Source organism: Copidosoma floridanum, unplaced genomic scaffold (assembly GCF_036245765.1).
Source record: "Copidosoma floridanum isolate Cflo_tuat_1 unplaced genomic scaffold, Cflo_Japanese_pri ptg000004l, whole genome shotgun sequence".
NCBI classification, from domain to species: domain Eukaryota; kingdom Metazoa; phylum Arthropoda; class Insecta; order Hymenoptera; family Encyrtidae; genus Copidosoma; species Copidosoma floridanum.
Genome location: NW_028321881.1, coordinates 27047175 through 27065568, shown reverse-complemented (window position 1 = coordinate 27065568; position 18394 = coordinate 27047175). Strand labels below are relative to the sequence as shown.

At 34.7% G+C, this 18394-nt stretch overlaps 1 protein-coding gene across 1 annotated transcript in view; it reads right to left on the bottom strand.

Annotated features, from left to right (window-relative positions):
- Window positions 1-233: 233 nt before the first annotated feature.
- tau (microtubule-associated protein tau) overlaps window positions 234-18394 on the bottom strand; it is a 59974-nt gene continuing 41813 nt past the window's right edge. Inside the window, exon 4 of the mRNA XM_089596545.1 lies at window positions 234-395. Within this exon, the coding sequence (XP_089452671.1) occupies window positions 234-395 (162 nt within the window). The remainder of the gene's footprint in view (window positions 396-18394) is intronic.

The window sequence follows — 18394 nt, the reverse complement described above, 5'->3', positions numbered from 1 at the left end:
CGTTCAGATGGATGGGACCCACGCGGTTATAGGACGAGAGTGTTCCCGAAGATATCTGACTAAAACCAGCCTGGTCGAAAACAAGAGTTTTGGCTAGTCAGCATTCACAACATGTGACACTCCACAATGGGACACTTTTTAACAGGGTGCATGAACTGATAATATGAAACAAATGGATCTTTACTTTTGAAAAAAAAAGCCAAATTTCAAAAGTGCAAAAGTACAAGAATTACCTAGGAGCAACTGCCAGAAATGCTGTCAACGTTGGACGAGGTTTGCTGCAGATAGCCTTTATCATGCAAAATCTTTGTTTCACTTCCTCTAGGCTTGTATTTAAAATTATCTAGCGATCCAACTTTACTCTCCACTTTGATCTCAGTTTTTTGCTTCTCTGTCTAAAAATGTAAATAAATTAGAGCATGATCAATTGTTAAAAACAACATTATGTAAAAATATTAATTTTTCTTATTAAAACAAAACATTTTTTCATCTTACTCCAAAAGATTCTTAAGCATAAATCTTGTGTTACCATCACCTTCACGCAGTAAAAGTGATATAATACACTGACAGTTTATCGGTTTATCTTGAAACAAACATTTCTTAAGATTAATAATACGTGATGAACTAATGCTTCAGTGATTTGTTATATAGTGTATAAGCTTATAAGCGTATGATAAACAGCTACATGTACTCTTCAGCATCATTGTTATTTAATGTTGATTCAGAATATTATGATTTCGTATATTATCGAAGCTTTTTAGTATGTGATTGTAAAAACAAGCGATTTTTTTGATTTACCCAGGGCTTTTTTTGCAATTACTTTTCCTAAAAGGTGAAAAATATTATAATTTTTAATAAATGAAGTGATAAATATAATAAAGCTAAGAAGCCTGTAATTTGTGCTTATTCTTTGCAAATCAATTACTGAATAATTAAAATCAAAATAGTTTTTTTTTTTTTTTTATATAAGAGTGCTCTACGTCCGGCTCCTTTAATAAGGGCACTACTATGGGCACTTAGCACTTGGGATAAGGAAGGGAAGAGGGATGGGAAGCCTCCCATCACTGGGAGGGGGGTAGGGGGAAATTAGGCAATTTTGCTGCGAAAAGGTCGCCTAAGCCCTCCTCAAGGAGCATTACCTGGTGAAAAAGCACATGTGAAAAATCACAGAGGTACTTGCCCGAAAAAGTTGCACTGGCCGGGAATTGAACCACGGTCTCTCGTGTGCCAATCCACGACCTAGCTGACTGAGCCACCGCGCGCTCTAAAATCAAAATAGTTAAAAACTAATTTTTTAGATCCTTCGTACTTAAATTCCAAAAAATACGTGTATTCATTGAAGTGTAATTAAACATCCATGTTACTGGTATCAGCGTTGGACCAATACACATATTTCAAACAAAATAAAAAAATCAGATTTGGTATGTTTGTCACAGTATGCAATGAACTTATAATAAATAAGTAAGTATCGAGTTGCGTAGAAGTGTGACGAGACAAGTTTGAGAAACAGACGGAGCCTCATCGACCACACACAAATTTTCAAACAGCAAAAAAATATTACTTCTATTGGTGGACGTCATATATGTTAGGTTAGGCTATTTTTTTACGCTAAACCATAGCTACACCAAAAAATCGTGTATATTATGTATTTTATATATTAAATTGGCTGTTATAATTTAAAAAACAAAGAGGATACTGTGCTGGAGCAGTACCAAGGAATTTTATATATTATATAAGTTATGTATTGAATTGGCTGTAATGATTAATAAATCAAGTGGACACTTGATGGGCGAGTAGTTTCTGTTGGTATCGGAGCTATCGCTGGAGCTCGTAGATACCTAGGTAGTAATACGTGGTAAATAAGATGATTCAGGGGCCAGTGTAGTGACATTTGATTTCTCTGGTGCCTGGATGATATTACCAAAAGATGTAGACAGTTGTGAGTGGTAGTGGGTAGTGGGTAAGACAAACAGATAACACAGCAAGTTTGTGGTAATATTGTGAAATAATAGTTATTGAATGGTCACTGATCCTATCTACTGCCATGTGAGTTTTTTCAAGTTAGCAAAGACTTGGCAATTGTTAAGGATCGGTCAATCTGGGTAGGTACTTTTGAGCTGCCAAGCAGGACGTCTTGTACGCTAAAAGCCTCTTGAGTACTTGTTGTTAGTAGTGGCCACATAGTAAGCGATGGATGGTACCATTAGGCCCAAATTTTGTAGTAGATACTGAGTGTGATGTTTGATATTAAAATATATTTAAAACGATTGAGATCAACGATCTTACCTTTTTTAAATAATAATAACAAATAAAATAATATATCCAACGATAAAACGTGCTGATTACAACTGTAACTTTTTTTGATTATTTCTTGGGACTGATGGTGGCAGTTTCCAAGAAAATCTCGTTTTTTGTACTCCATTTTATTAATTGGTCTAAATTCGTTATATAAAACAATAGAAATAGCCACATAAAAGCTATCACACTACAGCTACCTTACATTCTTCAGACCCTCCTTTGCAGGTTCCTTGGGACGTGAAATAGTTCCGGCAACAATGGCACTTGTCTGATAAAAACTACTCATTTTCAAAGTTCTTACTATCATAATAATATAAGTTAATTAATTCACTATTTAAATTTTTATTTTGTTTATCTTTTCTTACAAAAAACAAGTTGGATTGACATGATTAGATGTATCGTAATAGAATTTTTTTTGGTAAAAAAAATAATAGTGGCAATAAATTTCTGTATTTGTATATTTTTTTCTTTGACAGTGGTTTCTCTCTCTGTTTTTAGATTTTATGCACCTACATCGAATTTTTCTATTTTGCTATCGTAAGTGTTATTTCTTACTTTTTATTTGCCTTTACTTTTTCTTTGTTGTTACGTTTGTTCTGGTTAGATTGCTCACAAAAATTTTTTTCAGAGGCTATTCATAATTGTTGTCTTATTAATTTTTAAGCTTATCTTTATTATTATTAAAACTTGTTCTATGATATTGTTGAAAATATCTTAAAATTTTTATTTTAAATAAAGACGTGATTTTGTTTTTCTTCAAAATATCTTGAAATTTAAAAAACTTCAACTTTTTTTCACTAAATTTGGTTTTAAATGTTTGTTATTTTAAATATACTATTTCTCTTTATGCCCTATCTTTCTTGGTAATGCATCATATGCATGCCTATATGGTACTATTTAATTTGTATGAGGCACACTTGTCACTTGTAAACACCTCTGCACACCCCTCCCTGGTATGTCATTGGTTTATATACTTACTATATGCCTTTTTGTGTTTTACTGTCTTTATTTAGACATATTTGCAACAGTAGCCATTTCTTATCTAGCCTTGTCTTTTTTTTTTATTGCTTTTTTTTCTCGTTGCTTTCACTGTAAGACTTGCCTATGTGAGATGCCAGACTAATGGCCTGCTATTTCTAACTTTTCACTTAAAGATACGTGTTTGACACAGATACTTAGTAATTTTCTATAGCCTGATAGAATTAATTTTAGTCCCATTAATAAGAAAGAATTTTTTCAAGAGCTAAATTGAGGTATTAAATCTTACTATTACAAAATTAAGTTTCTTAAAATATTAGAAAGTGACCAAAAATAATTGCAAAAGTTTCCGAAGTAGGTCTTTTGCCACCGAAGCGAAAGCGTTAATAGACAGAAAGTAAAGAGTAATTCAAGAAAAATGCGCACAAAAAAGCCTCTAAAAAACTTTAAAGTATGCTAAAAATTTTGTATTAACTCTTTGTTTAATTCTTGCAAATTGTTGTCCTGAGCAAAAACCAGCGCGGGCGCAACGATGCCAGGTACGGATAGCCACCAAATAAAGCCACGCCTACTTTCACGATGAGCGCCCACTGCCATAGTAATCCACCAAGCGTGAGTAAAAACAACTGTATTTAAATTAACGTTTACAAGGCCTACTTTCACGTAAGAAAGACGGAATTAAAATAGGTTGTACAGTAACTCTCAAAAAACAAAGGCACTTTAAAAAAATTGTCCTATATGGCCCCAAAACTTTTTTACTGATAACACAGCTCCACAAAAAAAACGAAAAAATTTGATCTGACGTCTGACCATACCAAATATATGTTTATAAGGTCACTGAATCCGAATCCAAGGTCTATTTAACTCCATCACGTCAGGATTTTTCATAACCTCAAAGTTTTAGCTTAAAAACGAGAACAATCCATAAAAAATCATAAAAATTTGATCTAACGTCCAACCAAGCTGACTATATACTTTCAAGGTCACTGAATCTTAATTTCAGGTTTATCAACCCCTATTACCTTAAGGTTGTACATAACCTACAAATTTTAGTCCAAACACTATAATAATCCCTTCAGTTTTTAATCCCTTTATTGCTTCAAAGAAAAAAAAAACTGGTCACTATTTTAGCCTTTTCACGAAGACCTATAAATTCCATAAGCTTTTGTCTTACATACTTAATACTCATTGATCCTAAGACCTCGCTACTAATCGATCATAAGCGTATGCCAGTATTTCTGGACATTTGCACTGTATTGTCATATCAGTAGAGCGTGAGAAAATGGATGTTGTAATCCTGTGACCACAAACTCTAAAAAGTCTTGTTGTAACGATTCTTCATAGTTATTGGTTTTGATATTAAGTGATTTTGAAGGTTATGAAATTGAAAAAAAAATATAATTCACAATGTTTTGTTTATCTAAAAATACCACCCAAATTATCAAAATTTTTAGCAGATGAGACTCAATGGGTTTTCATGTTAAGGGGTTGCATGATTCATAAGTCAAAAGAATAAAGACAAAATAATTACTGGTTTTTTTCTCATTCATAGAGAAATGAGAGACTGTAGAGATAATTACAGTTTGTGGACTAAACGTTTGTGGTTATGTACATTTCTAAGGTAGTGGAGGTGAACAGACTTCGGGTTTGGATTCAGCGACCTTAAAAATATATGATAAGTATGGTTATACTTCAGATCAAATTAGTTAGATTTTTTGTGGATTATTCTCGTTCTTAGGCCAAAGTTTTGAGATTAAAATAATCGTTAGGTAATTAGGTTAAATGGACCTCAGAATAAAATTCAGTGACCTCAACAACATATAGTATGTATACGCAGACATTAGATCAAACATTTTTGATTTTTTTGTGGATCATTTTCGTTTTTATGCTAAAACTTTGAGGTTATGAAAAATCATGACGTGATGGAGTTAAATACACCTCGGATTCAGATTAAGTGACCTCAAAAACATATAGTAGGTATGATCAGACAAAATTTTTTCGATTTTTTTTGTGAAGCAGTGATAATTTTTGTACAAGCTTTCTTTCGCTTGTCACGATGGCTTTCAACGATTAAAAATTGAAACGGTGCAGAACATTTAGCATACTTTATGCTGTGATAACGAAACATGATTCTTACATTTTTCATAATCGTTAGCATTTTAGAAATAATAATAATAATTATTATTATTATTATTTTTATTATTATGATTATTATTATTGCCATTATTATTGTCATCATTATACTTATTGTTATTATTATCATTATTATTATTATTATTGTCATAACCAGTATCATTTGTTAATTTTCTTACGACTATTAATATTATTTTTACTTCTATTAGTAATTTTATGGTCATCACTATAACCATCATACTAATAATTATTTTTACTATAATTAATATAAGTATTATCATTACAACGTACCCAGATCATTTTACTCATAGATTGATTTACAAAAAAATAATAGAATCATCGTATAAGTTGCGTAGGATTAGGAAGCAGATTACTTACCATGTCTTAAAAAAGACTGAATAATGTTCGTGGATAGTAATTAAGATGTTTATTTAAGTCTTTATTTTTCTCCTAACATTTTGTTTAATGCTTTTTATGTATGTTTATGCAACTTACAACACTGAAACAAATTTTTTTTTGCACTGTTAATAAGTCTGTTTTGGTTATATAAGAATTAAGGGTATAGGAGAAAATAAATAAAAATTTAGATATATGCATTTGATTAAAAGATGAGCCGAACAATATTCTACATTACACACACTTTAATTAGTGATCATGACTTGCAGACGCCATGGTACTTATCTCAGTGTTGTCTATGAGACATCTGAGTAGGTCACCAAACAGATTAAAAAAAAAATTAGTGTAATTAATATAATCTGATTTATACTCATTATTTATATGGTGTTTAATAATTAAAAATAATTAAATTTAAACCATCAGTATATATTTATATGATTACTTTGAGCACATAGCATAAAAAAATTTAAGCGTTACATAAATGACTATTTTATACAATTTATGAAAAGACCTTTATTTTAAGAAAGAGTAGGAAGTTGGATCGTGGAAAGCAGGGATCAGCACGAAGGGTCAAACTCCTCTAATATGTATATACGTGTGTTGAGTAAGCGTGACTTATATAAACATGATTGATTAGGAAATGGGTTTTGACGACGAAATCGTACTGACGTAGACAGACGGTCAATCTTTTTAATATAATTTTTATTCATCTTAGAAGTACGTAAAGTCTGCATAAGTCACTTTACACATTCACACACACACACACACACTTATGCACAACCACGCGCACACACACTTACATACACGGATATATATTTATAAACTGTTTTTGATCCATCCTCACATCGCTCCATATCTCCCATAGTCCCCCTACAATTTCCCACAGCCACGCCCCACAACAAGTGCAAATTTTTAATAACTCCTTGTACACTTAACGGAACAAAAATTTGTAACACCTCGTACACCTCTCTTTTCCTCAACAGCTCCCGTTGCCAATTTAGTGGCCCTAGTACATGTATATACACGTCTATATATGTATCAAAAGTAGAAGGGCTTCGTAAGTGAGCCCCCATTGCTTATAATGAGATCCTAGCATTAACTTTTATGCATATAATATGCATTTAGAATTATCATAAGCATTTTGTCTTTTCCATGCCATATCTGCTTTTCATAATCTTTTTAATAGTATTACTTTAAAATATGAGGCAAAATACATAGAAATGATTTTTATTAAAAAAAAACTTCTTAGAATGAATGCAGAATTAAATATAATTATGAGTTTTACAAATGATAATTATAAATTTGGGAATAAGAAATAAGTTACAGTTTGTGATTTTTGATATAGCACCTTTGGTTGAAACAAAAGTTTTTTTTACAAAAGTATGTATGAAGAAAAAATTTTTTGCATACATAGGCGGAAAAAAATTTTCTTATAGTCACATGCAGTAAGTATTTGTTCTTATATTTATGTTACACTATATTTCAATAGTCATATATTGTTGGATAAAAAATGTCAATACAATTCGAAATAAAGCAATAGTACAAAACACCTAAAAATATAATGTACTTTACTTTTTTGTATAATAATATTGTTCGAAGTCAAATTTATTAAGAAGTTCTATCAGCATGAAAGGAGCTTAGCCATAATATTTGGGTGCAAATTCACGGTAAAATAAGCATTAATGGGTATAAAATGAGCTTATTAAGGCATGTTTACCAAAACAAATAAAAATATATTTTAAATGTGAACTTTCACATGGGTTTTATAGGGCAATTTTAGTTGTTCTATGTATATTTTAGGCTAGTTTCGAGTCATATGTAACAAAAAATATAGGTGTATAGCTTAATTATCCACTTTTCAACAATCTATTAAAAGTAGAAAGTTGTTTAGCAGAATAACAAAAATAAAAGTTAGGAAAAGTAAAGCCAGAAGTTAGTCTTGTTAGAAAAGGTAAAGGAGAATAAAAAAAAAATTTCCTAAAGAACCATGTTTTTGCCATTTATTGCCAAGAAACAATTTTCATTGAAAGAAAAAAAAATTGAAGCTTACTTATGCAATATCAACTTTATCTTAATACATACTGTACTTGAAGTCAGTCCTAATGCTTATGTGTTTAGCTATTTTTTTAGAATCTGATCAATAACCATAACATTTTTATAGTATTAAGGCAATCGACTATTTAAAATAAAATATAAGCTTATTATGAAAAAAAGACTTCTAAAAGTAGCACATAGTGAATGAAAATAAAAAGCAAAAGTAAATGATGCTACGTGAAATAAAAATATGTTACGATAAAGCGCAAGTACTGCGTATATTTGAATACTTATATATAAACGTATCAAGTAAGAAAAGACTTATGTAGACTTTACGTAATTCCAAAATATATGTTAGTCACATGGTAGAATAATGCAGATGTTTGCATAACTCCTCAAATGTCCACGAAATTTCCTTCACGGCTATACATGTAGTTGTCTGCATAATTCACCTTGGATAAAAATGTATGTATAAATATTCCTTTTTACATAAGGTGAACATCTTAATATCTATGTCTTATTGTTACCCCATAACAAATAACCGATTTTTTCAAGACTGCTCTCACCCCCTAAGCCCCCCTCTTAGTTTTGAAGTTCTCCCTCTGGTGTCTTCTTTGATCCTACCTTTAGCCACCTTCTTGAGTTTAATTGTATTTATTATAGGTTACAAATCTCTGTAAATACATTTAATTTTATTGGTTTAGTCTAACACATGTTTGATTAACAAATTTTATTAGTAACAGAAAATGTGATTATAAAATGTATTGAATAAAAATAGTAAAAAAAAATTCTAGTTTGTCATTCAATGGTAGTTCCAATATACAATAGATAGGCAGTTCATCATACTGGATACTATTTATATGGAGCAGTGATTGTCTCACGCAAACTCCAGCTACTATCAAGTTTGATAGAATAAAATTTAAAAACAGCATTAACAGTTTGCTTCAAATTTAATAAAGTTCATGGATTCGCAAAAAAATTAGATGGACTAAAAGAGAAACAGTTGAACGTTATTTTACAATGGGGCAACTCAATATAGAAGTAGAACAAAAGCTGTCTGCCAGACCGATGGGCGGACGCATCATCTCCGGCTCGTGGCAAATAGTTGCAGCAGACATTATACGCCCATTGCTGCACAGCTTGCACGATTATGAGTATATTTTGATTTTTGAAGATTTGTTCGATAGGTAGATCGATTGTGTACCCCTGAAAAAAGCCAATGCAAAGGCTCTTCTAAGCGCCTTCGAAAAAAAGATTATTTGGTGATTTGGTGCGCCTCTGGAGCTCCTCATTAATAATGGAAGGGAGTTTAAAAACCACCTGATCGATGACTACCTGTAGAAACAGAGAAATGCACACTGCTATACGCCAGCAAACCATCCCCAGGCAAACCCAGTGGAACGATTCAACAGCGTCTTTAAAATAATGATTAAGTCTTTCATTGAAAAAGACCACTGTACCTGGGACAAGAAGCTTGCAGAGCTCGTGTTTTTCCACAATACAAGCAAACACCAATCCACAGGTTCGAGCTCTGCCAGGACTAACTACGACCGCAAGCCGCTTGTTTAAAACGCTTTTAAGCTGCAAGCAGACAATACGGCGATAAACTCCCAGGAGTCCATCAATGAGGGGAAGGATCGAATTACACGCCTTTCATTCTTGCATGAAGAAGCATATTAGGCTACGAGCCAAGCCCAAGAGCAACAAGCTGAGTATAATAATGCGCACCTCCATGATGTACAGTTTCAAGCAAATGATAAAGTCTGAAAGGAAAATCGAGTTCTGCCCTAGGCTACTTAAAACCTTGCGGCTAAACTGGCACCAAAATTTATTGGACTGTACACTATTATAAGAATATGGGCTCCTACTCGTACGAGTTAGTGAGCCCTGAAGGTGTGAGATAAGGCCCTGTCCATGTGCAACAGCTGAAAGCCTATTTTTTGGACTATACCTCGGAAAACGAAAATGACAAAGCTGTAGAGTTACCCTTACCACCGTTAGAGAGCAAAAAATTGGCAAAATATGACCCGCTGGAAGCGGGCGTAGCTGCAGAAAGTATTTCCGATCACGAGTCTGCAAAGAGAGATCACGGCCATCTTCGAAAGAGACCTCCCATAACCTAGAGTGCCAATTTCCCGTCGTTGAGTGGTATCGTAAAGCCTAGCGAGGCTACGGGACCGGTCAAGCAGAGATGCGGACGCCCACCTAGACATCTAAGTGTACAGGCCAACGAACCATCAAAGCCCGAAAAAACATAGGCGAACCGCTGCGGGTTAACGCGTTAAAAAAGCGCAAGCGCAAGCGTTAGTATCTGAAAAAATCTGCTGCATTAGCCTCTTAGCTGTGCGTTTGAATCTTTTTTTCTAAAATTATTTTATTTTTTTTTTTTTTTCTTCACACGACATTTCATTCGTTTCAATAACTATTAACTTCACTTCTCTCTATCTTTTGTTCCATCCTTTTATAATTAACCTTTTTCCGTGATGTACCAAGCCCCTGAGAATAAAATAGAAGAACGGCTGAGAGGTTCTTCAACGAACAAGAGAAGCTGGTAGAGATGATGGCGTTCTCCAGCCCCGTTTTCAATAAGCCGGTGACCATAAACTGGCTAACGGAAGCAAATGACCTTGCAGCCTGCCTTGCCCACCTAGGGCCATCCTAGCCTGTTAACTCGTTATCCAACTCAGAGGAGGCCAACCGATCGCATACATACGCAAGAACCAAAGAGGTGAAGTCCCTTGCGTACTTGGACGAACTGGGCGTCTCATGGGCCAACCCTTCAGTTATGGACCAGTCGGGCGAGTAGTATAATATTACGTGGAAGACGGGCAGCACCAAGCACGCCACCACCATGGCGAAACCTGGCGATACAATAAGCGAACGTAAGTTCACTGAGCCCATGGAACTCGTCCCTGCAGAAGATAGTTTGCCCGCCTCAAGGACTTGGAGGCCGTTCTGACCAAAAATATTGTGCCAGCCACTGGGTTCATAGAGGTCGTCCCAGCAGAGAGCGTGATTCCAGCCTCTGGAATTGCCAAGGTTTCCCTAGCCAAGAGCAAAGCGCCAGCCATCAATACCAGAGAAGCCACTCCAGCAGAGATCAGCATGCTGACCACCGAGATAGTGGACACTTCGGCCGAGAACATTGCCTCAGCAACTGAGATCCTTGAGGCCAGCCCGGTGGAGGCGAGTACGCTCGCCATCAAGTGCATGGAGGTCATCACTGCAGAAGATGACACACCCACCTTTGAGGTCACGGAGGCCATCCTTGCCGAAAACGCTGCCCATACTGAAGAACCAGGTGACGCTACGAGCATAGCTCGAGCTACAGAGGCCATCCCGAGAACAACGCACCGGGCTCAGAGGCATCCTCAGCAGCTAAAGATCTGGATACCCCGGCCCCTACGCTTCGTGATTTAGTGCAAAAAAGAATCCTGGCTGAGATATACCATGTCAGGGAGAGTACCACTTGCTCTCTAGGAGAAATCAGGGCAAAGGTCATAAAATACCTGGGTTCAGTGCATCAATATCTACTGGAGTATGGGGTACTTGAGGACTCAAACGCTCATGAAGTCTCAGCTTGACACATCAGCGCAGCCCTTGGGGGCTTTAAGGATGCACTGGCCTACTTCAAAACGCACCAGCGCAAACTGGAAGAGAAGTTGCAAGAAAGCCTTCGCCTACGTGCAAGAACCCCAACGCCGCTGCCCACTTTTCCCGACACCGCTGCGAGCGATGCAACGGCTCTGTGGCCAAAGAACACCAGCACAGAACGGATTGGTTTCTTCCACAGCTGTGGCTTCTTTCTAGTAAAGCGCACTGAACGCTTTCCACGCAGAAAAGACCACCGTATGTGGGAGCGTCGCCCAAATGGAACTTGGCGTCAACGAACTCCTAAGTAAAACTCAGCAATCAACAGGTCCTTTTGACCAGAGGTGCCTCACGCCAAACAACTTTTTTTCTCTTTTGTTTAATCTATTTTTCTTCCATTCTTATGATTTAATCTTGTCTTTTGACATCAAATGCCATAACTGTGTCCTTATTTATTTATAAATAATTATCATATTTCGGAGATTACGAGTATTTATTTCTCCACCCACTAACAATCCTTTCCTTCCGCGGGTTCCTGTTGCAGAACAGGATGCAGTTGGAAGAAGCTTCGTGACAAGCATGAAATGTCTTCGTGGGGGGGGGGGGGGGAAGAGGCCACACGGCCTAAGCAAAAGTTAAGAAATTCTTTTTTTTTTTTTTTAGTTCAATTTAATTTTATCATTTTTTAATAAGTAATTTTACTGCTTTTCTGACTCTCACCCTGTTCTTCCTATTTTCACCGCTTAGCGAGCGACCCCATGAAAATGATATGCAGAGGTTCGAATCTTCTAGAGCAAGGGTGTAAACGGGTGATTAATACCTGAATACTGTTCGTGCTTACCTAGACTGCGCTAGGAAGAAAGATTGGAGAGAAAGGGGGATGTAAGTGCCTTGCTGTTAATGACATCGAGCGAAAAAAACACACACATACACACATATGCTTTTGCACTAGTGCAATTAATACAGTCTCCGTTTTTATGATCACTTAATGATTATATCTTGCTATGCGTGAGCCTTTCCCTGCACAAAGCCCTTCTGGCTACTCCTTCTTTGCAGGCCTTATTTAAAGAGATCGCAAAGTTCAAAAAGGAGTTGTAAGCCGAGAATCGGCCTTATCCTGCGGCCTTCGTAGGTTTGTGCGTAAACACCAACGCACGAGCATCCTGAGTTAAGCCAGAGCTGAGCTGTCCCCTCAGCAAACAGACAAGATCAAGGAAAAACGGACTCGTTGTCCACGTTGTAACGTGATTGTATCTCGGAGGGTACCCTGGAAGGCTAGTCCTGATCAGAGTACTCCTCACATTAATTAGTGGTATTCAAAGCCATCATCGAGGATAGACAACCTGTTACACTTTTTTATTAAAGATTAAGAAAGGTGATTAACAAAATAGTACTTTATTAGATAGAAATGAACTTTCCTTATCTGAGAAACAATTATGTAAAGCTTATGGGTTACGAGAACCAAATGAAACAATATCTAAAGATATAGAGGAAGACAAAACTGTTATTGATTTACAAAAAATTTTAAGGATGTATTTGTTAAGAGAAATAATTATCAGAAGAGTTTTTTAAATAAAGTTATCCATAGTAGTACCAAATTATGTGTAATTAATAGTCCATGAGGTTTTGAAAAAACGTCTTTGTATTTAACATTAACATTTTATTTTTAATTCTATAAAAAAAAAAGTTATATGTATGGCTTGGATGGAGACTACTTTAATTTTGATTCCTAGTAGGATAGCAAGTTATGAAATACTTTGATGACCATTAGATTTAACCGAAATTAAAAGTTCTTTCTGAGAATGAAAAACTGTTAAAAAAAGACAAAAAGTAAATGTTATTATTCGGAACGAAGCTTTAATGATCTATAAAAAAGCTTTGAAAATAGTAAATAAAACTGAATAAGATTAATGTAAGAATTATTTATTGATAAGACACACTAAAACAATAGAAGGCCTTTTACGGAATACTTCCCAACTATAAAAATCATGAAAAATCCGTCCTCTTGGGTCCAAATTCTAGTGTAATTTTGTTTCCACCCTTCCGCAACATGAAACTAATGTACCTGTTATTGTGCAGGATCTGTATTACCCAGATACTTTCGGTGATACTCTTTCAAATATAATTTGCATGGGTCTCATTCATTAAAATACCAGCAAGACTGTAGATCGTGGCTGTTGTTGCCGTTGCCTTTTACAACAATGTCTCGGACATTACAAGAGGGGGCAACAGGGCAGACTGAAAACAAACACTCGTAAAGGCTATTTAAAATGAAAACATGTATTTGAAAAAAAATAATTGAGAAGAATGACTACTCGTTGATGTATGTATGTGTGTAAGTGTGTGTGTACGTTGAGTGCAAGAGTTTAATAAGATTGCAGCACAATAATGCGTTGAGGATAGACCTACGTGGTACAATAAATAAATTTTGTATATTAAAGAAGTTCAGAGGCCATAATATCATGGTAGGTTAGGTTCCTGCAGCTCATAAACTTGCTAACATATGCTCTCGAGTTTGAGACTTGGCTTTTCCTTATGGAATTGATGGCTTAGAAGCCATGACATAAAAATTAGGAGAAATTAAGAAGTAAATTTTCTTTAAGAATTATTTGTTGTATACAAATTGTTATACGAAAAAGTATTTCTTTAAAACTAAATCACTCGACTAAGAAATCTGGAATATGAATCTCTATTTAACTTAATGTAGTTAATATCATCTGCGTATTGCAATTATACACCGTAGAAAAAATTTAATGGTTCAAAAGCCAAGTAATAATTAAAGTCAAAAATACCATGTTAATCAAGTTGTCTTTAGCTGTCATTTCTTTATTGCTGGCCACTGACAATAATTTTGTATCCTCGCCACAAACCATGCGTAGGTATTTCATAAGCTGCATTAATTTATAAGGACCTTAAAGCCTGGCCTTATGTTTTTCAATGTATACACAACATTTGGAAAATCACTTTAGATGTATAGTATAAATTCTGTGTATTAAATCAAACAAAGCACAAAAATTTATTTTTAAATTTATGTGATAGAAGCAATAAAACTTTTTCGTACGTTCCCAAAGGGTCAGAAACTATATTTTCATACACGCTATTTATTTATTATCTTATTATTAAAAACAAAAAAAAGAGAACTATAACTATAGCATGGTCAGGCATTGCTCTCTTTTAACTTCTTACAGATACAGCAAATCACAGGACTTTTGGATTAACGTTAGAATTGGAAAATATACAAAGCATATTTTTATTGTGATGTCACATTGAATCTGAGACCAAGAAGTTGTAGGTAACAATGGTTAAATTAGATTCCAAGGCCCTAAAGCACGTAACGCAATTAATTTCTAGCTATTCCATTCCCATAAATAGATGACTATGTCACACTTTCCTTTCACACTTTATCCAGGCTTTAAAGTGGCAGGCGTTTTAACGTTATCGTGTTTAAAAAAATAGTAATGACTCTACATGTTAATGAAGGATTTGAAATTAGAAAGAATAAAAGCAATTTTTTTATAAACGCATTAGGACTGGCAAAAATATTTCAGAGATCTTCTTTTATTTATTAAAATCAGGTCACAGAACCTACTGGATGCGATAAAATGCATAAATCACGAGTAGCCTCCCTCGGCTTCGGCTGAAACTTACTAAATGAACCACCATAGTGGTTTGACATGTGATGTAAAACGTTTTCAGTTAAAAACTTTATATCTATTTCTTACACTTCTCAGAGTAAAAATTTTTTTATTAAAAACATATTTGTTCGGAATCCATACAGTTTATTTGGTCAAAAGTAAAAAAATTAGACTATGCTGAAAAGTACAGTACGTTCCTTATGTCATACAATAATCTTTGGCCCTAAAAGGCCGTTGATTTGCAGTTTGTCTCGTATAATCTTCGAAAAGGGCTATTTTTATTAGCTGTAAGAATGTATGACTCACAAAAAATGTATAACTGAAATAAATATTTTTCTCTTATCTCAAAACTTTATTACCAGGGAAACAGAGTCCTGAAGCATAATCTCTACGTTTTTTATCGCCACAAAAATAAAATACATATTCCACAATTGAGCATCTGAAAAATTAAAGAGATGACTGTGAGGGTACAATGAAAAGCTGGTCTCTCACACCATAGATTCCATATTTTTCCATTTTAACGCTGCTTCATTTTTGATAAATGTTTTGTGTCATTTTTTTCACGCCTGAAGCTAAATTTTTTAGATGCATTTGAAGTTTTTCTTTTAATTCACCCTTTTGTAACTTTTAGCATAGTTAAGACTTTTGTGAGTCCTAAAGGCTGTTTTCTGTCAACTTTGTTAAGTTATAATGTATTTATTGGCAAGGTACTACAACGTCTGATGACCCTAAAAATAATTAGTGAGTTTTTTAAGTAAACTCTTTCTTGACTGAACTTTTCAGCAAACGTGACTGCCTGAATACCTCAGGGTAGTTTTCTTAGGCCTGCTGTTGTAGCACCAGATTGATCAGGAGGAAAATTACAAAATTTGAATCATTAAAGCTAGTTGTAGAGCTCTTTTCCAACGTCTCTTGGTATTATGCCGTAGGCGTTGGTGTCTAAAGTACTTTTTTTTTACAGACTCAGTTGTTTTGGTGATCTAAGGTAGAGAGATGAGTTCGTAATACTTACTCGTTGAAGACTGTCCCATTTTCTCAAGCTTATTTTTCTTTTTTAGCTGGTAGGTTCTCACAGTGCAAATCCTAAAGAGGATCGGTAATTCCTGGTTGAATTCTTGGAGTCAAAAAGGTTGTATAAAATTATCTGTCACCATGGTTTCCAGCCTTGCGACGAACAACTTCACTCGTGACATCTGCCAGTGAATAACTGACTTGGTTACATAATGGCTAGCTTTATACAGTCTTTTATGTGACGAATCGTCGCCGAAAATGGTAGTGAAAATGTATTTGTTGGCAAGGTTGTTCAAACTGAGGTGGCCCTTAAGAGAACCGATGAGATTGATGGTAAAGTAGGAAACATAAATACTTATAATGGCTTTGAAAAGAGCCAGTGGTGGAATTTCTAGTTATTCCTTTTTTTTATAAATATCAATTTTTATAAAAAAAAAAATAACCAGCTGAAAATTTCACCACTGGCCCTTTTGCTCTGCAGCGTATCTCTCTATCACGATCTCTGGACACAGAGACATCGAGGGTGAAAGTCAAGCTACTCACATAGGTTCTTTTCAGGGTCATCTAATGTTAAACTACCTTGACAACAAATTTATTTTCATGACAATTTCTGACAACGAATCTTCTACCAAAGGACTATATGAAGCCGGCTATTTTAAAATGAAGTTAGTTTTTCACAAGCAGACGTCATGAGAGGAGTTGTTCGTCACGAGACTTAAACTTCTGCCCACCGACAACCTAGCACTGCCCTCTGGACTGGAAGCATTTAACCAGGAATCATCAATTTTCTCTTAGGTCTGCGCTTAGTGAGAATGATAGTCTTGCTATAAAAAAGAAACAAACTTGAGCATACGAAATAATCCTTAACAGGCTGAGGCTCAAACCAATATACACCTTTAACCACTAAAACGAATAAGTTCAACAAAAATAGGAAGCGCTTTGAGCTTGAAAGTACAGCGTAAAACTAGGAGATATAAGAAAAGAGCACTACAACTAATTCCAATGCTGAACGACGTTTTGGTACCAGTCTAGTGCTATAACAGCAGGCCAGTGAAACTCTGAGGTATTCGGTATCCAGACAGTCACGTTTGCTAGAAACTTCAGCCAAAATAAAGTTAATCTCATCGATAATTTTTGGGGGACATCTAATGTTTAACTACTTCACCAACAATGCCAACAAATATATTAAAAAATCAAAGTGTGCAATAAACATCTATTACAGGGCTCACAAGAGTTTTTTAAATTACTGAGAGTTAAAAAAGGAAAATTAGAATCATTACTTTAAATGCTTTAACTGTAAATTATAGGCACCACAAAATTTATGCAGAACATTCTGTACTAGATAACGTAAGGGATTGCTGCGGTAGTACTCAAGAATACCTGCAGTTATAAGTATACGAGGTTCACTGCCGATGGTGTTGGCACGACGGCAGCAGCACGACCGTAGTTTTATAAGTACAGGAAGCTCAGCGATTGGTTCACGTACAAACTGAATGTCCATAAAAATTGGCCGACTTAGCAGGGTTTTCTATAAAAAAAGTATCAGGCCACGCAAACGCGAAAATATACAAGCACTACGAGCTGCCATATACACTATACAAAACGAAGAACCACTTATCTTTAAATTAATAGTTTTATCTACAACAGAACAAAATATTAAGTGTCAATGCGTACCTTACTTACTGTCAAAATATCTCTAGTACTATGATAGGATTTTTTTTATTAAGTTAAATAATAACATTTTATTTATTTTTATTCTAAACCATTCTTCATTGTTTACCACAGATAAACTGAAGTTGATTTCTTTTATTACAATTATACTTTTCTTATGTAGAAAACATTCTCTGTATCTTTGTTACAACAATAATTACTTTAACCATTCATGTTTCTCAATTGAAAGACATTTTTTAAGCTCAAGATTTTTTACCACCTACCTCGAAGCTTATGTAAAGGAAAATAATGCATTGAAGGGATTGGTACAAGAAGCACTCGAGAGGGAGAAACCACACCAGTTTATATGTATACATTTTTTTCCGAAGAACTAGTTTAAGTATATGCCTTGGGGACTCGAATTAATTTGACTATTCGCCCTAATGGATCATTTTTAGCATTCAAAACTGAAAAGAAAAAGTTGAGAGAAGATGATTCAATTATACCCGATGAAGGATCTATGATACTAATAAAAGAAGTAGAAATTTTCAATAGAATTTTTCAAAATGTAAATCATAATAAGATACCATTTAGGAATAAATTATTAATTTTAAGTGGAGATTTTCGTCAATTTTAAGTAATAATAATGAGTAGCAACAAAAGTAGTA